The sequence below is a fragment of the Porites lutea genome, chromosome 8, assembly GCF_958299795.1.
Source record: "Porites lutea chromosome 8, jaPorLute2.1, whole genome shotgun sequence".
In the NCBI taxonomy this organism is placed as follows: domain Eukaryota; kingdom Metazoa; phylum Cnidaria; class Anthozoa; order Scleractinia; family Poritidae; genus Porites; species Porites lutea.
In genome coordinates this window covers 305,060-324,468 of record NC_133208.1, presented here as the reverse complement: position 1 = coordinate 324,468, position 19,409 = coordinate 305,060, and the positions used below count along the sequence as shown (strand labels likewise).

Here is a 19,409-nt window from a genome sequence, read left to right as displayed (position 1 = left end):
TGCAACCCTGGTCACAACAAATTTTCATCTTTATCTAATACAACTGTGGTGGTAATTTTCCCAAATCTTTGTTTATGGCGACGTAGTTTATACTCAAATTTGGCAGGTATTGACCCTGAAAAACTGTATGGAGCCATTTTCATGTGCCAGTACGGCCTATGTCGTTGCATCGGCCCTCGTTTCTGTTCAACTGTTTTGTAAAAATTTGGGCAACTTGCAAAACTTTTTTGGGCAAATGGTTTACCGCCCCCCCTGGCAAAAAATAGCCCGTACGCCTATGAGCTTAAGTTTATGTTTTAAGCCGGCTTCCCGGTGTTTGCTTTGTTCAAAGATAAACTCGAGGCAAGGAAATCGCTCAAAGCTTCCTTTTACAGCCAGAATTATAACTAAATATTCTTTGGAACGTTTTCTTTCTATTTGCAGTGAGAAATGTCGAAAGGTTTTTTAAAGTTCTGTAAACTTAAAACAAACCTAATACTCGGTCAGATCATTGTCTCAAATCTTACAAACAAGCGTAAACTAAATAGCTGCATAAACTATGCTCAACTTCATTAAATAAGATATAAAAAGCAAACATCGAGTACAATAATCACTCAAGCTTACCATTTGAGATGCTTAGCTTATTTCAGTTATTTATCAACAAAACAGTGACCTGTTCTTGTGACTTGTGACCTGTGACATGTACTCTGTACCTCAAACTTTATGTTTCACCTTAATTTGTACCAGATCTTTTAGATTTACTTGATGATTTGGGCCATAATCGTTCAATTACCATCACCAATATTACTTTCTTATAAGACCATCATTTTCTGCGAAATAGTATTAAATTGAAGCTTAGGCTTACCTTAAGCCACAATATAACCTGCCATCAGGCTTTTTTTGTTACGAAAAGGAAGAAGGACCGCCTGATCGCAGGTTAGCTACAATATAATTACACATACATGCCGGCATACATGTAAGCTTACCTCACAAGACCCGTGCAGATTTTTCACGACGTCTGCCATGCCAAGTTCGAGAATTTTTAGATCATGAATAAAGCCAAGTGTTGACGAGTAGGTAAAAGAACTGCTGAAGCTAAAATCCAAGTTCCAGAAGCGTAATTATGTTACTTTTGATCTAATTTACTACACACGTGTGCTGTGGTCAATAATCAGTCGCCATATTGGTTTCGTTTAGGACCCAGTCTCTCGATTGGCGCGTGCCTCTCGCGCGCGGGCTTTCGTAGTGCTCGTTTCACGTTTCTCGAGGACTCGTAAAACGCGCTCAATAGAGTCAGGAAAATAAACATTTTCATGCTTATACTTGTTCATGAACTTTCGCGATGTATGGGTTAGATTAATAGTAAATATAATTATTACTTCTTACAGTGACGAGTACTTCAACTGAGTAAAAAGCTACAAAGAAGGCTACGAGAGTTTTGAGGATCCTTCAAAGGAAGCTCTGATCGTGCGATCGATCGGTTAATGCACGCGCATACCTATCCTTAGTGCGTCCGATTGTTGAATACGCCACGGTTGCTTGGTCTCCGATACAAATAAAGGGATTGACTGTGTCGAAACTGTTCAACACCGCGCAGCACGTTCTGTTAACAGCGATTACAGCCGCTATAGTAGCGTTTCATCTATGCTTACTGATTTGAACTGGCCTTCACTGTAGTCATACCCTGCCAGCTGAGGCCCTTCGATCTTCCTCTTCCCGACTTATCTCGGAAGATCAAAGGGCCTCTGCCCGTAGGGTACTGCAGTCAAGGCACAGGATATGCAATCTCGGCATGTTTTATAGGATTCATAGAGGTCAAGTGAACATCTCCCTTCCCTATGACGACCTATGACCTTACCTCCGGCCTGCGTATGGCCGTACAAGGGCGGCCACGACTTTAAGGTCAGGCTACCATCCTCTTCAGTCGACGCTTACAAACACTCTTTCTATGTGAGATCAATCCCTGTGTGGAACGCGTTATCATCTGATGTTGTTAGTTAGGCATCTTACCAAGAATTTATCCGAAGAGTGTCCACTACTTTAACATATTAACTTAATCACATCTTTTACTTCCATACCATGTAATTCAACACCATGTAAATGTAGACATTAAATTCTGCAAGCAGAATACTGCAATGCTGATCGTACTACGCTCAGCATTGCAGTATTCTGCTTGCAGAATTTAATATGTCTACATTATTATTTTTGCTGATCAGGTCTTTATAGATCCTACGATGTTCGGCATATTCGCTTGCGGTCTTTTGCAGTCCTTTGTGGTTAATGTTTGTAACATGTAAATGTTTCATTGTAATTTCATACCATATATTTGAGCGACCGCTGGCCGCTCCATTGCCGGATTAGCACAAACGCTATTGCAATTACCTTGATTAAAGATTTAAAGATTAAAGTAATGAAACTAGCGCATTAGGAATGTGAGTGCAGGCCCTTAACATTGAACCTATTCCAGGGGCTATAGTCTGCGGTAACCTGGTCTGCGGTAATGGGTTTGTCGCTGTGGACCTGCTGATGTCCCTAATAAGGACGTCCCTGGGTCGAGACAGCTGTCTGCTAACACCCAGGCGATATGGCTTTGCGCGTGCGTTCGGTACTGGTCAGGCGGTGGGTTGGTGTACGTGTTCCAGTTGCTGTTAAGTTTGCTATAATCGGGGTAGGAGAACGCAGCTGACATTTTGACCAGTAATAGTGTGGTTTGAAATGATTGCGTCATACGTGTGACACCCGCGCGCAATTTTGATGAGGACGCCGCGCAAAGAATAAGCAAACAAGTGATGTTGGAATTACCTTCATCGGAAGTGAATAAATTCCATTTTCTGTCATTACTTTCAGGACAACCTTAAGCAGCGACGTTGTTGAGCGACGCACATCAACCGGAAAGGACTTTTTGCACTCTTCAGCTGGATTTTGAACAAATTTTGGGGCAAATCGTCTAAGTGAAAAAACACTTAGCAATACAAATTTGGTGGTGCGAAGGAATATTAAAAAGAAAAAGGCTTACTTCTGGTTGACGAGCGTCGGTCAAAAAAGTCGCTGTTTAAACTTCCAATTGACTTCGAATGTGAGGACTGTGAATGGGACTCCGATTATAGTAATCACCGGAGTGAGATTGTTACTGTTTTTGATTGATATGAAGGAGACAGAGGCGAGATTTTTGAATAAAATTTCGGGGGAATATAGTGACGTTCATCTCTAAAGGTTTGACAACCAGGTGTAAAAAATGTACAAAGTGACATATTGATTTAGGAGAATACTTCCTGCCGTGATTTCATGAGGTCAAGAAAAGCCCAGTTTCCCTAATACGATTTTCACTAATATGTTTGCGCATCTCGTTCTCCCTATCTTTACTTTCTGAAAAAATATTGAATAGCAAATGATGCTACTCAGGCCACAAATAAACTATATGCCCTCCAAAAGTCATGTGATTGTCCTATTAACCAGGGATGCGCCTGGAAGATGCGCGTGAGGGGAGATGGGAAGGAGAGAGCTTTCCCTCCTATGGTCCCCTTCGCGCCGAGATGCCGTAATAGTCTTCCGTGACCGTTCCATGAACGCTTACAAGTGATAAGAGACGACTGGGGACGAGTCAGATTCAGTGGTAACGTATAATGTGATTAAGATTTTGATGGGTCAATATTTGTTAACCTTCCAAGATCTCTATTTTAGTTACGTCCAACTTTGATATCTGTGGAGGCGTTAACGCATGGTTTTGGAGGGTTTCATAAGAGCCCTGTATGTCTTGTCTAAAATATCTTTGCAGTTTGCCAGACTTGACTGTTTTCTGACTTTAAAAAGAGGTCACTGGTTGGTATAACAGGGTGGTTGGATCAACGAAGGTGTAAAATAAGGCAATAAACAAGAAGTTATCAAAAGAAGGAGTTACTAGTTGTATGGCGGGGTTCCACTATAACTGTATTCTGGGGTACAAATAGACGGGGAGTTGGGGTTGAACTTGCTTTGATATTCTTTCAGTGATTCACCCCACTCAGCAAATCGCTAAGGGCCTGTTTACATGGAGGTAGGGGACCCCAGGAAGGTGAGGTAACCCGGTTAAGTGGGGTGAAAAACTAATCCTCGTTTACATGCAATCTTACAACCCCACCATCCCGAGGTGCACTTTCTCAAGATTATTGAATGGTCGCTAAGCACGTCAACAAGAAAAATGCTGGCAATCCACGTTTTTTGGCGATTAATGCTCTTCTGCTCTCAGTTGCTGCTCTTGATACAACTTTCAGTGCTGTGGCTTTCTATTATTTTTTACCTTTCATGATGTAAAGCCACCGCCAAAGTGAATTTTGTGCGAACTTGATGTTATATCACGAATCCGACCCCGGCTAAGCGGGTTACCTCATGCACCTTGAAACGTTTACATGGCAAATTTAGATCCCGGCTTAGAGGGTTACCCGGTCTGGCAGACGGGGCTACGCGACTAGTCAGGTCACCCCACCTATCATGTAAACGCAATCAAATTAAAACGAGAGACTATATGGACAGTCAGGCGGAATACCTCATGATCACCTACCTGGGCGGGTTCCCCCACCTCCATGAAAGCAGGCCCTAAGACTGGCTGGGTTCTTGATGAACAAGCCTAGTTCTTAGGTCACAGTCTAGAATTATACAGGAACTTAAGCACCAAATATTGGAACTTTATATTAATGTAATGCTTTATTTTAATAATTTAGTTAAGCATTTAAGATTGAAGGGAACATTTATCAGTTCACCCAGTAAATGTTCATTGTTTTTGAGGAGGCGGCTTCATGTCCTTCTTGTTGTCAATAAGCTCCACTTCTGGTGGCGATGGTTTAATTCTGGGGAACTTGTACTCGGTATCACGATCATTGTCGTTAAAATTTTTCTCTGGAGGCGCCTTCATTTCCTTGCTGTTGTCGATGGTCTGAACTTTTGGTGGTGCAGGCAACACGCGAGGAAACTCCACAGGTTTCCCACTCTTGTTTGCCTTATCTTTAGTCTTTTTTGGTGCATCGTGTGTCATTTGGTCCAAAGACTTGGATGGATACCAATAGGATTTCACTTCAATTTCGGTGGATTCCTCAAACTGACCAACCATGGTGAAAGAATAGAGGTCTTTGTTGAGTAGTTGGTCGATGAAATATTGTGCATATGGGTAATGTTGTTTCATGGCGTGCCACTGCCAAGGGTATTTGTTCTGATCGATTTGCTCCTCGAGATCTTCATAGAATGGCTTCTGATCATTTCCAAACTTAAACGAAATCTTTTTTCGATCACCTGAGCCGCGGTGCTCCCAATGAAAGTTTGGACTGTTTCCATGGTAACCACCTCCCCAGACCATATAACCTTCTAGTGTTACCGTGAATGTTGGAAGGACTGTAGCAGTATAAGGAATTGTTACTTTTTGTGGCTTTCTAAATGCATGCCACTCAGCAAATGTGTTTGCAGGTAACTCTTTTGTTTCTTTCAGCCACAAAATATGCCAATCTTCATCAGCGGTTGTATCTTCTTCTTCGCCTCCCCACTCATATTTAAAGCTCGTCTTAGCAGAAAACCCCACCCCTCCAGTGGTACTTGGAGGTTCGTATTCCAAACCCACCTCAATTCCAATATTTCCATCCCAGCTGCTTCTCCTTACATTTTTCAAGGTCCTAGCGCTGCGAATCTCCTGTTCTACTACTGACGTACCGTTACTATTTTTTCTGTTGTACGCTGTCTTGCTATAGCTTCTGTCTGGAGAATCAAGCAACTCTTGCTCTCTGTCCAAGGGAATGGTCTGTGTAATGGACTTCCCAAATTTAACATCTCTCATTGTATAGGCAAAGTTCTCGTAAGTGATCTTCAGCCGAACGTCTTTTTTCGGACCATTTCCTGTACACCAGTGCGATCTGCCACCAAAATAAACGCGAAGAAATGGTTACTAACAATTTTTCATATCACGTGCTTTATTATAAACGAATACCAATGTGTTGCACCCCCAAAATGGGAATGGTTTTAAAGTAATAGTAAAAGTTTTAGAACTTGTTCTGACAAAAAAGGAACATTATAAAGAGCTTAAAGAACCGTCCTACTACTGTGAACCGCTAAGCTGTAATATTTTGCGGCCAGTTGTCTTCTATTATGGAATAATTCTAATTAAGATCACAAAAAAATATAAAGGTAACTGATATAATGACCAGTTATTTAATGATATTTTAAGCTTTCAACATGAAACGTTAAAACCAAAAAAACAACTGTGAAACTTTGATGTTCAGAATTTGTCTTTAACTTAAGCGTTGGCTTAGATGTTCAAAAACGGTAAAACTAATCACATTCTCAGGAAGTTTTCGAAAATATTCCTTTTTCACAAAAAGTATTTTAAATAAAGAAAAGTATTCATAAAACCTTTCCAGACGAGTTATAGGCCATCGTAATGAAGAATTGAGGAAGCATGACAAAACTGTGTGGTAAATTATGTTACTGCTGGATTACCTATAGGTAGATTCCCATTTGTCGCCGTTACGACGGAAATCGTCCCCTGAGTATTTAGCGAAGCATCCACCAGACCATGCAAATCCCATCATGCTCGCCAACTGACCGAGGTTAAACATGGTAACATCCATCACGCGCTGCTTCAGTTCGCCCAATGATTTAAGTTTCGGAATTTCTAGAGAAAAATCAGAGTAAACAGCATATTTCAGGTTTAGGTAGGTTTAGGATAAGTATAAGCTGGTGGTCCCTTCGAACTGAGAGGCGTATGTTTGTTTCCCCACCCCCCTGGGACAAAAGAAGGTCAGTTCTTTTTATTGTGAGTGTTGAGAAGTGAGAGGACGCTCCGCGCGAAACTGGGGCGTGACCTTTTTCAGTTCTGCCTTCAGGTTTATAAAAGGGTGAGAAATTCACGAGTTGAAGTAAATGGAAGGGTAGGGAAATCTCCCGTTTAGGTATTCAAAAGGCCTTAACTAAAATATTATTAAAAAAGGCGCAACTCATAGCTAAATTATTTTCACTTATTAAACCCTGCATATAAGAAAATAATTAAATATGACAAAGTAACGGAGTCCGATTAGTGTCATGCAAATTTTGTGCCCGATTTTCCCTTTCTGGACTTTCTCCTCTCTTTTAGTTTTATGTCCCGTTTTTTTTTTCTTAACATTTTTGCCGACTTTTTTCTCGAATTTTCTGACGGACTAGTTTCCATTTTGAACACAAGGACCAGACCTTTTAAGACATTTTTTTTTAAAATAAGATTTGAAAAGTAGCTGTATGGTGGGGATACACATTCCTTCAAATCTAAAGAAAAAAATTCAGTCTTCATTTTTCGCAAATATCTTTGTTGCCTATTCAACAAATGATAAACTGCTTAGCGTTCGCTAATATCTGATTCGACTGGCCAATCTAGATATATTTCAAAGATTTCTTTCAGACTTACCATTGACCATTTTGCAACATTTGAACTTCTTGATGTTCGACAGTCCTCCCTGTGAACCCTGAATCTGGAAACCTGCAATAAAGTATCCATCCCTGCGACATTCGCTCAGTCCAGCTTTATTAAATGTGTTGCTAACATCTTCGTCATAGCAGCCACCCCAATGGTAAGGATGTTGAGATGGTTTGCAGCATTTACCCCACTCGATATTCCACAGTCCGTCTCCGTTTGACCGATACAAACCTCGGAGGAAGAAACCCTGTTGGCAGTTGCTTACTCCAGTGCTGAGCAAAGTAAACGTCAAAACTTCGTGGGTACATGATAAATAATAACGTCATTTACTAAAACAGTGTAAAGTAATTCATTATATAAACACCAATGAAATACCAAGTGAACTTTCGCGCGAAAACTTGATATCTTCACATGTGAAAATATGACGTTACTATGGCTTCATAATAAACCGCTCCTTTCAGACCAAAACACTATTTAAGTAAAATGGTTTGGTATTTCGTTAGTGTTTATATAATAGATAGAACATTACATGGTCGCTTGGAGATACGAAATTTCTCTTCTCGTGTTGAAAAACATTTTTCAACACTGGCAGAGAAATTTCGTATTTCCGCGCGGCCCTGTTATGTCCTCTATAGAACCTGCAGGCAGAGGATTCTCTCTTTCATGGGTTTTACTGAAGTATGCGTCGCTTGTCTGTCGCGTAGTCGGTTTTAATTTGGGGGTATGAAACAAGCCAACTACGCGACAGACAAGCGACGCGAACGACTTTGCAAACGCTAAAAGCCATGCAAGAGAGAAACCTCTGCATGCAGGGTAACATTATTGATAATAGAAATCTAAAACAAGTTGGAAAATGAATTTCTTATTGCCTTAGTCACCTTTCTTGGCCTCCTAGCGAATTTAAATATTGCGACTAAAAACATTGAAAAAAAGCAGATTATTTTGATTATTGTATACGACGCGACACTGCCCATTGGCTGTTCTAAACCCTAGTCATCCTTAGTCATCCCAAGGCATCCCAAGTCATCCCTAGTCATTCCAGTCATCCCTAGTTATCCCAGTCATCCCTACTAATCCCTTGTCATCCCTAGTCATCTCAAGTCATCCCAAATAATTCCTTGTCATCCCTAGTCATCCGAGTCATCTCTAGTCATCCTAGTCATCACTAGTCATCCCTTTTGTACTGAGACACTCAACTTTAAGGTAGAACACACTTGTTAATCCAGACAGATGTTAAGTCAACCTCGTCCCCAGGGCTTTTCCCTTAAAAAATGGGTGGGGCGGGAAAAGCCCCACCCATTTTTTAAGGGAAAAGCCCTGGGGACGAGGTTGATGTTAAGTTACTTCTAAATATGGCTTACTCCGCCCGCGGGCAAGATAAAGCGAATCCTATGTTTTGATTGGCTAAGTGAGCGGGCAAGGTGGACCCACTCGGGATTTCACGCGTTGATCCCGCAAGAAAAGGTTCTCTTTTTGGTGATTATAATAAATCCTTTATTGACCAGGTCAAAATGGCTGAATATTAGCCTCGTCCTTTTTTCCGTTTTCATTGACCTCGACTTCGTCTCGGCCCATAATAGGGAGCTTAAGTAAAGACGTTTTCGAGCGACGAACGTCAACCGGAAGTCAACGGGTAGTGTTTTTGCCCTAATTCTAAGGCAAATATTCTTTTTATGAGTGAAGACACTTAGTAATACAAATTTAGTCGCGTAAAGGCATAGTGGAGGAAAAAAGACCACACTTCCGGTTGACGTGCGAAGCTCAAAAACGTGTTTGCTTAAGCTCCGTAATATTACCACAAAACGAACTTGGACAATATCCAGGCATCTTGACCAGCTCACGCTTGATAAAAAACGCATATTTATTTATTATACGGTTGGTTCCGCTAGCGGGTAACATGAAGCGAAAACCTGTGTTCTTATTGCGCGGGGCACGATAGATGACCTAACGTACCCACGCGGTATTATAGCCTCTTACAGTTGTAAAAAGCGGGGACTAAACTTTAAAAAGGGGGTTACAGTCCAAGAAATTATTTACCCGTCAAGTGACCTGATCCAATCGGGCGTCTGACATTGGGTAGGTTGATTCCAGAAGGTTTGATCTCGACGGCAGCATTTAGCTCGCTTTATTCCTCGTAAGTTGTTAGTGCCATCTCGTTCGAAACCCACAAGATTATAATACGATCCACATGCTGTTTCATCGCTTTTTTTAAAATTGCTTCCCCAGTTTTGCATGTAGCATGATCTTGCGGCAGCTGAAAGTATTAGAATATTATAATTGAGAACAATTAACTGAATTTGTTCATTTTTTCACTTCAGATCTGTTTAAGCATAAATGTATCAAAATATGAACTAGCTAGTTACTCGACATTACGTCATACTTGACCTTCCTCTCCTCATATTCCAAAGAAATGATCTGATTAACAGTTAACAAGAAGGCAACTCTCCTCAGAGAGATGGTTCTTTCATCGCAGCCTCGTCATGTAAGGTAAAGTCTAGGATTCTTAGATTCCACGTAGTGGATTCGAGGTACTGGATACCGGCCGGATTCCTTGTCAGATTTATAGATAGTGTACACATTTTTTAGCTAAAATTCGAATCAATAGCCTTCTGATCTTTTTTATCGGTACATGTGTGCAAAGCAATAAGAAAAAGGTCACATGTTTTGAGAACTGAAATGCCTCGCGGTAAAAACAGCTGGAACGTGATTCAATAATCCAATTACTTACACGAGTAAAACAAAAAGGAGCTGCTAAACAGAAGGACCAGTTGAACTGGAATAATAAACCACATCGTAAGATCCGGCCTTTTCTGTATTATACGACTGCAAAAGCAAAAAACGAATTAGCCATTTATGACGATGCCGTGGTTTTTGAACCCAAGAAAACTGACTCTTCTCAGGCTTCCTAAAGAGAGACCAGGGCGGGGTTGTTCTAAGCTGTGTTAAGATAACCCAGGGTTAGTGCGACACTGAAATTCAGACATGAAGCCCTAAAAACCCAAATTAGTAGAACTATTTTTGTTTACAATTGGATGATTGAATGCTCTAAAGAGAACGGAGAAAATTATCAGAAAAAATGCTTTTTGAACGAAAGAAAAATGAAGAAACATCGGTTTTCGAACAACTGGCCCCAGAGTCCATGACTTCTAAGTTAACTGGTGTCACCGGCCGACTCTATCAAGAAGGCGACAAACGGAGACGGCGGCAAAAACGAAAGAGAAATCGTCGTCGTTTGTTTACTTTCTCGATAAACATGAAATAAGGCAATCTCACGTTGTAGTCGAGTAGTGAGAGCAAAGAAATGTACCAAAAAGTGTGCTGCACGTGCAAAATTGTTGTTTTGCTAATCTTGCTCGGTAGTTTATAGACAAAATAAAAGGAAAAAATCAGTATGAACTCCATTTGCAAGCGTAAGTTTGCCTTCTTTTATTACAGCACAAACACAATCATTTATCATTAATATTGTTTGCTGAATTGACTTGTAAAAGAGAAAAAACTTGGTACCGCGATTTGTTCCTGTTGTGTGATCATCAAGTGCTTGATGTTGGGTCTACGATTAGTGGAGAACAAAGTTGTTGTATAGTTTTTGTCGTGAACCTTTCCCTTTTTCGTTCTAATCTTCAAAAGCAGTCTATCATGATCTTATTGACCGAGTTTTCTCCGCTGTTATAGATAGATACATAAAGAATTCCCAGCCCACTTGTTTAAAACTATCTTAAACCAAACCGATCAATTAGAGCTCCAGAGAAAATCACGGTCAGGAAACTAGCCTGCATTATTGTAATTAAACATTGGCAATGTAACAGAAATGTTCAACTGAGCAAGCCAAATTCGTCTTCGTTGTCTGTTAGCAAAGGAAAATAAGGCAAAAAAAAAATTGGCGTATCGAACTGCAGAGAAAATAAAACTACGGTTAGGAGAAGACACGGCCAATACTGAAAAAACAGCCTAAAACACCGATTAAAACAGTCCAAAATAGGCTTAAAATCAGCCTAAGACGTTGTAAAAACAGCTGAAAATCAGCCTAAAACCGCTACAAAAACAGTGCAACACCGCCTAAAAGTCAGAATAAAACCGCTATAAAATTAGTCCAAAACAGACGAAAAATCAGCCTAAAACCGCTACAAAAACAGTGCAACAAAGCCTAAAATCAGCCTAAAACCGTTACAAAAACAGTTCAAAACAGCCTAAAACCGCTACAAAAACAGTCTAAAATAGCCTAAAAATCAGCCTAAAACCGCTTCAAAAACAGTCTAAAGCAGCCTAAGACTGCTATAGAAAAAGCCTAAAAATCAGCCTGGAACCCCTTTAAAAACAGTCCAAAATAGGTTAAAAATCAGCCTAAAACCCCTTTATAAACAGTCCAGAATAGCCTAAAAGTAGACTAAAACCCCTTTAAAAACAGTCCAAAATAGCCTAAAAATCAGCGTAAAACAGCTTTAAAAACAGTCTAAAACGCCTAAAAACCAGCCTAAAATACCGATAAAGACAGTCCAAAATAGGTTAAAAATCAGCCTAAAACCCCTTTATAAACAGTCCAGAATAGCCTAAAAGTAGACTAAAACCCCTTTAAAAACAGTCCTAAAATCAGCGTAAAACAGCTTTAAAAACAGTCTAAAACGCCTAAAAATCAGCCTAAAATACCGATAAAAACAGTCTAAAATAGGCTAGAAACAGCTTAAAAATCAGCCTAAAACCGCTTTAACACCAGTCCAAAACAGCCTAAAACTCAGCCTAAAACCGCTACAAAAACAGTCCAAAACATACGAAAAATTAGCCTAAAACCGCTATAAAGACAGTCCAAAACAACCGAAAAATCAGCCTAAAACAGCGATAAAAACAGTCCAAAACCGCCTAAAAATCAGCCTTAGAACACACTGATTTTGTGCTAAAAGTAGTTTCAGAAACACAAAAAACCCCCTGAGAATTGGCTGAACTTAATTACTTACCAGCTGAGATTTGATTGCGAGATTTACACTGTTCGGAGGTAAGTTGTTTATGGTGATTCGCGTGGCTTTTGTTTTCTTGAAAGATGGAAAATTTGACTGACCGACTGATTGACAGACAGCTTTTCACAACAACCTGTAGCCATAGCGATTTAATTAACTGGACAAATGAAACTAGTGAAGCATGATTTATTAGCTGAAAAGGCCTCTAAATATTTGATTTCATTTCTGTGATAATTGTTGCATACTATATTTGCCAGAAAAGCGTTCAACTTTTTGAGCCATTTATCCATAATAAGACTTCGCTCAAGGTCTTTAAAGTTCAAGCCAATTGAGAATATGAATGAGTTTTTGATTCGCAGTCTGTAGACTCTCCCTCAATTTATACAAACTCCAAGCTTCGTTTCTGCAATATTCCATGTAAATTATCCATCCCAGTTTGCAATGAAACCGTGGCGTTTTGTTCAGTGAAGCATTTCAGTCAGTTCAGTGTCTACTGTTTCCAATTAACAAATAACTCATCGCTAAATGATTCAGATTATGTCTTTTCTTTACAGTGTAGCTTCATTAGGTTCAACAAACAATTACCAGATTTTGTTTGCTGAAAGAGCAATCAAACTCTTTAAGAATCAGATTTGGACTCAATTCCTTTGAACGTTTTCTTAAAAGCTAGCCTTTAGTTTCATTATAATTCCTCCGCAGGCAATTTATTTCCCTTCCAAGTTTTGTTAATCTGTGATTATAAAATTGCTAGAATTACAGTTTTTGAGGGGGGAAATATAATTGTATTAAAAAATTTATTACTCAGCAAGGTAATTAGTGCATGAAGCGTAAAATGTAAAGTATCTAATTGTAAACAGGTGCTAGATGAGTGAAATCACTAGCTGGAAACAAATGAGAAAAATTGTTTTTCGTTGTGATCCTTTTTAATAATATATTATCTTTTTAGCCAGTACCTAGAAATATCTGGTGAGTGATCTTTTTAGTCAGTCCAGATACATCCGAGGGGAGGCTGTTTTAGAAAGTATAGATCTTCGGTAAGTTTGTTTTTTTTTTCCTTTTATCTTGCATCACTGGCTGAAACTAGATCAGCGTATCATTAAAATATCCACTAAGACAGTGAGTAGCTTCAAATCCGAAAGACGTGTGAAAACTCCAACGCCCAAAATAAGGTTGCAGATTTGCCTGTAAATTTCCATATGTATACGTATCTAGAAAGTAAAAGTACTATAAAATGAACTGAGCTTCTTGGCTCTTTATCTGCGATAGAGTTTTCCAGTTTCTCCAGAGTTGTCCGGTGAAAGGTGCGCAGCTTTTTAATGAAATATCGGTCATAAATGCAAAGCAAATAGCAAACTAGGAAAATAAAACTAGTGTAAAGGAAAATAGTGGTATATTTGCCGCCTGTAATGTTTGTTGAACTTAATTGTAAATCAGGTGTACTGAAAGTGACTGTCTTATTTTCCGTAGCAATGGGTGTCAGAATTCTGTTCCTGGCTGCTGTGGTTCTAATATTGTTTCTGCGGAACTCATCCTCACAAAGCTGTCATGACCACAACGATTTTGAGAAGCAGATGTCGAAAGAGGGGTACTCAAGGTGTCCATGGGTAAACCATATGTATATCAAGGGATTCAAGAAGAAAAGCTCACCCAATGATCTGAGAGGTTTCAAGGCAGCAAAATGCTGTCTGCCCCATTCAGTTTATCTATGGAAGCCTAATATTTGTACATCCGCTGACTGGGATTTGAGTTTTAGAAAGTGGGTTCCTTTTACTTACAATATAGCCAAAGTTAGCCCAAGCTCACTAGGAGAGCCCAGAACAACAGCTAATTAATTATTCATACGGCAAAAATTTAAGACGTTGTATGAAAATTACCCTATTTCTCCATAATTGAGCGAAAACGTGCATTATGTTTACTTGTGTGTTGACCGCGTTTCAGGCCTCTTAGGATGCCAAGAACCTGAGAACAACACTACCCTACTAAGCTAATAAATTATTCACACAGCGAGAAAATTATAAGACGTTGTATGAGAAAAATTATTTGCTCACCAAATTAACATGTGCATTAATACGATATCTCTTCAAAGCTTACCTTTAGGGTTTTATTGATTTTCATTGCGTTCTGACTGCATTTTAGACCTTCTAGGCACTGTTTAATGCTTTTTTTGAGAGACAGTTTTCCACCCAGATGACAGTAGAGAGAAAAGAAGACTTGACCGGCTCCGCTCTCGGCGGCGATAAACTGCATGACATTAGGGACTTTAAGATAGTTCACTACGGTCGCCTGTGACGGTTGGCTAGATGTCATGTCACGCACAAAAAGGAGGACATTTTACTGTCGTCCTTCTGGGACGGTATGTTTTCGCGGGGATTCTCGTCGTGAAGACAACGGTGAAACCTGTAAGAGTTCATGCATAGCTAGCTAGCTGTAATTTCTACCCTTACTCTTCTTTCGCCATTCTTCGTATAAAATAAGAAACTCTTCTTCAGTAATTTAGCCTTCTGCGAAAGAAATTACAAGGGAGTTTCGCACTTCATCAAATGAAATCATCATATACTTCACCGTCCTCTGTTTTGTTTTCCGAATCTTAAATTGTAAATTTCGCGTCTTTTTACCGTCATGGCCCCAGCCGCCCTTATACGCATCCAACCGTCCTAGCCTACCGTAGTGAACTATCTTAAATTCCATCTTGGCATCCTAAGAGGCCTGAAACGCAGTCAACACACAAATAAACATAAGAAAAATACAAATGCAAGCTTAAAAGGAAAATTTAATGCACGTTTTCTCTCAACTATGGAGAAATAGGGTAATTCTCATACAACGTCTGACAATTGTTTCCGTATGAATAATTAATTAGCTGTTGTTGAGGGCTAGTCTCTCATAGCAAGCTTGGGTTACCTGTGATATAGCTAGTCCACGTTCATACTTTCATCCTGCTCATTATTTAGCCATGTAAGATTTTTTAAGGGAAAGGATTTGGAGTAATCACATCTTCTGTTTTGTCTTTTAACGGCTTGCAAATAATTCTTTTGACTAAATTTAGTTTTATCGTTGTTAAGTTTAGTTTCTTAACGTTATAACTATATAAGGAGTATCGTTAGTCTTATTGTCAAAATACATGTATGAGTACCAAAGTATACCAGAAATTGAGGAAAACTTTATCAATCAATCAATCAATCAAGAGTGGCAGTTCTGCTAGTGTCTCCGAAAGAAAAATAATAAATAAAACAAAATAAAAATAGAAATAGTACAATTAAAATAAATTTTATATAAACACAGGAGCCGATTACTTGCTCCTGATAAACATCAATTACACACACATGATATATACAACTATGTTTTTAAAGTTAATTGCAAATAGGCTTATCGGCCGTTTTCGGTCGTCTTTGAAATAGCACATACTTTTGTAAGTTAAGAAAGATTGAAATCACCGCCAAAGTGTGGCACATTTCTTGATTACACCATTTTAGTGTTTTCATACACTGAATTGGTGTATCTTTTAAGAAACACTCGTCAAGTGTTATGATAACACTAATTCAGTGTTAATGTATATCACCCTTGGTGTTAATTTACAACCTCGAATTTGCTGTGCAGGGGCCACTTTCACGAAAATCTCTGTAACTTTTTGCGCTCAAAGTCAAATATTCAAATCGGAATCGAAAGAATAAACGCACATTTTGTTTTGTTAACTGACAGTTTAATCATACTATCTTCATACTATCCATCGGATAAATCTCTATTCACTGGATAACGCAATTGGTTTTCCTAATTTATCCACTGGATAGTGATTTATCGGGTTGACAGCGCTATCCATCTTTTGAACAACGGAGGCCAGGGTTTCGAGATACAGGCCCTAGGCGAGAATTACGTCATGCGTAGATTTAATTGTTATTATTTTTTCTAGGGAAGGATGGGCTACCTGTCCATCCGGGCATTTCCTCCTTGGATTCCACCGGGGTGGGAGTAACCAATTGAGGAGTATTCAGTGGGCCACTTGCTGTAAGCCAGGCGTTCATCCACACCGCTACAAAGAATGCTATGATCAGAATGTTGGAAGCGGAGATACCTGGGAATGCAACAGAAGTTATTACTATGTTGTCGGTATTCACCGAGGCGCATCCGAGAGTCTGTCTAGTATCAATAAACTGAGATGCTGCAGCATGTATAACCGTATGTATTACGTGGAATCTAATAGATTTAGCCTGGTCAAATAGCAGTTGATATTTGATGCAGACTGCTATTGATGAGACTGTTAAGGTGGTGATCAAGGAACTATCTACATTTGTAGTTCCCAGGGCTTTTTCTCACACTTCCCATTATCTTGGGGGAAAAGCTCTGAGAACGAGTTGGATCAAGGAATGGTACTTAGTCAAATGCAATGGCCCAACGCAAACTAACCAAGTCAAATGATGACCAGATGACTGCGTTTGGTATCGCAAATAAAGTGCCTTTGAATCTCAGTCATTATAACCAGGAGCCAATTATCCCGAGCCTCCATCTCCCATGTATGCCCTTAGAGTTAAACCTTTCCGTTTTAATCTATTTCTGTTATTAAAAACTGAATCATTGGATGATGCAATTATAGGGCTCCGATTGGCTTAGCAATTATACCATGCTCTCCAAATATGGTAACTGTACGCGTCTGCTTAAAATTAAAAACAAGCTGAAAAGCGGTTGTTTTTACAAAAAATAATAAAGTCGGAAAGAGTTCTCGATATTTTGTGGGCGTTTTTAATAAAACAAACACCGTCGCGCTTGTTGGATTGGGATGATTATAGCCAACTCGGCGCGTGCGCCTCGTTGGCTATCTAACATCTCATATCCAACGCACATTCGTGGAATAATTGTTAATTATAACTGATCATGGGATAATAAACATTGTACTCGCTTAAGAACTGTCTAACAATTTTTTCTTTCGCCAACAGAGGTTCTCCCTTTGAAGGGCCTGGATGACGTCAAAACACGAATAATGGATGTAACTCTAAGTAAGCTTGCTCTTCTGGCTCATTATCTCGGGTATGGCTGGGCTGGTGGCTGCAGAGGACGAGTGGTGGGTGAAGACTTCATACGAGATGGGGACAGGTGGAAAGCTGTTTACCGAAGCGGTTGTAGTGGATACAAGTCATCGCAAAGACTGAAGATCGCCTACGAAAACTTTTCCTTCAGAGTCAAGAAAATGGACTACATGAAACCTGAAATTAAGTCAATTAAGCCCATCGTGCAGGATGCCGGAGAGATAAAGAATCAAGATTCCTTGCCAACTACAACGAACGTAAGGCGTCAAATTAAGAGCGTGCGCACTGTTACACACTCATCGACGGAAAGGTTTAAGACGACCGTTGGTGCCTCTCTAACGCTTAGTTATAAGTCCCCAGGGCTGGTTGGAGATGTTGCTACGGGAACCTTCAAAGGATCTTTCACCGTGTCTGGTGGAAAAGAAAGTGCGCAGTTAAACACAGACACAAATGGCGAGATTAAGTGGGATATTGTCACCGTGTCTGAAACACAGACGACTAGTGGCAACGCAGGAACATCTTACCAGATTACCACTTCAAAGAAGCAGATCGACGTACCATACAAAGCTACGATACAAGTTCAGTTCACAGCCAGGCTTGAAGGATTTCTCAGATGGGGTGGTGGTCCCAATGGAAAGAATACAAATTATCATCAAAGGTGGCGAGGCTCCGGCGATAGACCCACCGTTAACTACAACATTGGTACAACGGACAAACCATTCTACAAATTTCTGAAACAGGCAAGTGATCGAGGAGACAGTCCTTGGCTTTGGCATCTGTTAAAACAGAAAATACCATACTCGCAAAACGTGCTGAACAGTCTGACCGATGAAAGCTTGTACGAGTTTGAACTTCATGGCAAGTTCCGCGATGTGGCCGGATTAGATTTCAATGTTCAGTGGGATGACGTGGCTTTAACAAATTATACTCTGTCTTTTTGAAACAAAATAGGTTTCTAAAGAACCGACTAATTAAACAGTTGAAAAACGATCTCCCTGATTTGTTAGTTATGGTTAACATGTCAGAAATATTTAAAAAACTAAATGAATAAAATAATAATAATAATGAAAGTTTAGCCGGCATTGTTTTATGGTTAGAACGTGGAAACTACCCCTCGGTGTTCTCTAACGCTATAAACTTTCATTAGACCCCTCCCCTCACAAAGTAAGACGAGATATCTTTTACTCTCTTTCCACTTTGAGTAAGGTCGGAAGGAAAATCGCATATGATACTGAAAAACAGTTACACTTGCTATTTATTAAAGCTTGGCGGCATTGGAAAAAAAAAGCGTCCTAACAGTACGTTTAATAAACACAGCCTTTCCACCATTCTTCATTCTGTTATAGTCACGTCATTGAACTTCACATTCACTCAACGTTTTCTAGCAAATTTCGTGTGCATATTTTTTCCCGGGGTGTACCGCCCGGTTTTCCAAGTCCTGATCCTATTTCAGACCAAAACATGGCGTAGAGCCAATTTCAGACCCACAAAAAATACACCCTTTCTAGGAGTTGTACTCGGTCTGCCAACCCATTACCTTGTCAAAGTGGAGTCAACATACTGTTTAGGCTTTTTTATCTCGTAGAATTTGACAATGAACTTTTTTCATTTAGAGTGTTAAAAGGACAAACTGACCCTCGTTGTTCCTTTGAAAACCATACGATTTCGTACCATAATGAGCATAATCATAACTATAACAAAATTGTCAAATCTGATTGGCTATCAACTGCCCTGATTTCAGCCTTAATTGGACAGTTTAATAGGACAGTACACGTCATGCCTAAGTAATTGGACAGTACGCACCATCACGCGCGCGCTTAAATGGCTTTTTTTTTTCACTGCTAGCAAAACAAAATTTCGAATTTCTTGTGTTTTGATTTAAAAATAGCCTATTATATCACAAATTTTGTTAAAGTTATGATTAATTGGTAACAGGACTGAGTGGAGTCCAATTCGGTCTGTAATCATACTCGTGATTAAACAAATCGGACTCCCGCTACGCGGTCGTCCGATTTTGTTAATCACTCGTATGATTACAGACCGAATTGGACTCCACTCAGT

General features: G+C 39.7%; 2 protein-coding genes across 2 annotated transcripts; one reads left to right on the top strand and one right to left on the bottom strand.

The window, feature by feature from the left end:
- Positions 1-4,482: 4,482 nt before the first annotated feature.
- LOC140946043 (uncharacterized) lies at positions 4,483-10,205 on the bottom strand. Its single transcript, XM_073395111.1, has 5 exons — positions 10,113-10,205; positions 9,422-9,638; positions 7,376-7,656; positions 6,436-6,610; positions 4,483-5,852 (listed from the first exon to the last, which is right to left on the bottom strand). Exons 1-5 carry the CDS (start codon positions 10,174-10,176, stop codon positions 4,727-4,729), a joined length of 1,863 nt encoding a protein of 620 aa, XP_073251212.1. The 5' UTR covers positions 10,177-10,205; the 3' UTR covers positions 4,483-4,726.
- Positions 10,206-13,281: 3,076 nt separating this feature from the next.
- LOC140946834 (uncharacterized) lies at positions 13,282-18,490 on the top strand. Its single transcript, XM_073395942.1, has 4 exons — positions 13,282-13,367; positions 13,801-14,089; positions 16,238-16,503; positions 17,259-18,490. The coding sequence occupies exons 2-4, from the start codon at positions 13,803-13,805 to the stop codon at positions 18,287-18,289; spliced, it is 1,584 nt and encodes a 527-aa protein (XP_073252043.1). The 5' UTR covers positions 13,282-13,367; positions 13,801-13,802; the 3' UTR covers positions 18,290-18,490.
- Positions 18,491-19,409: the final 919 nt, after the last annotated feature.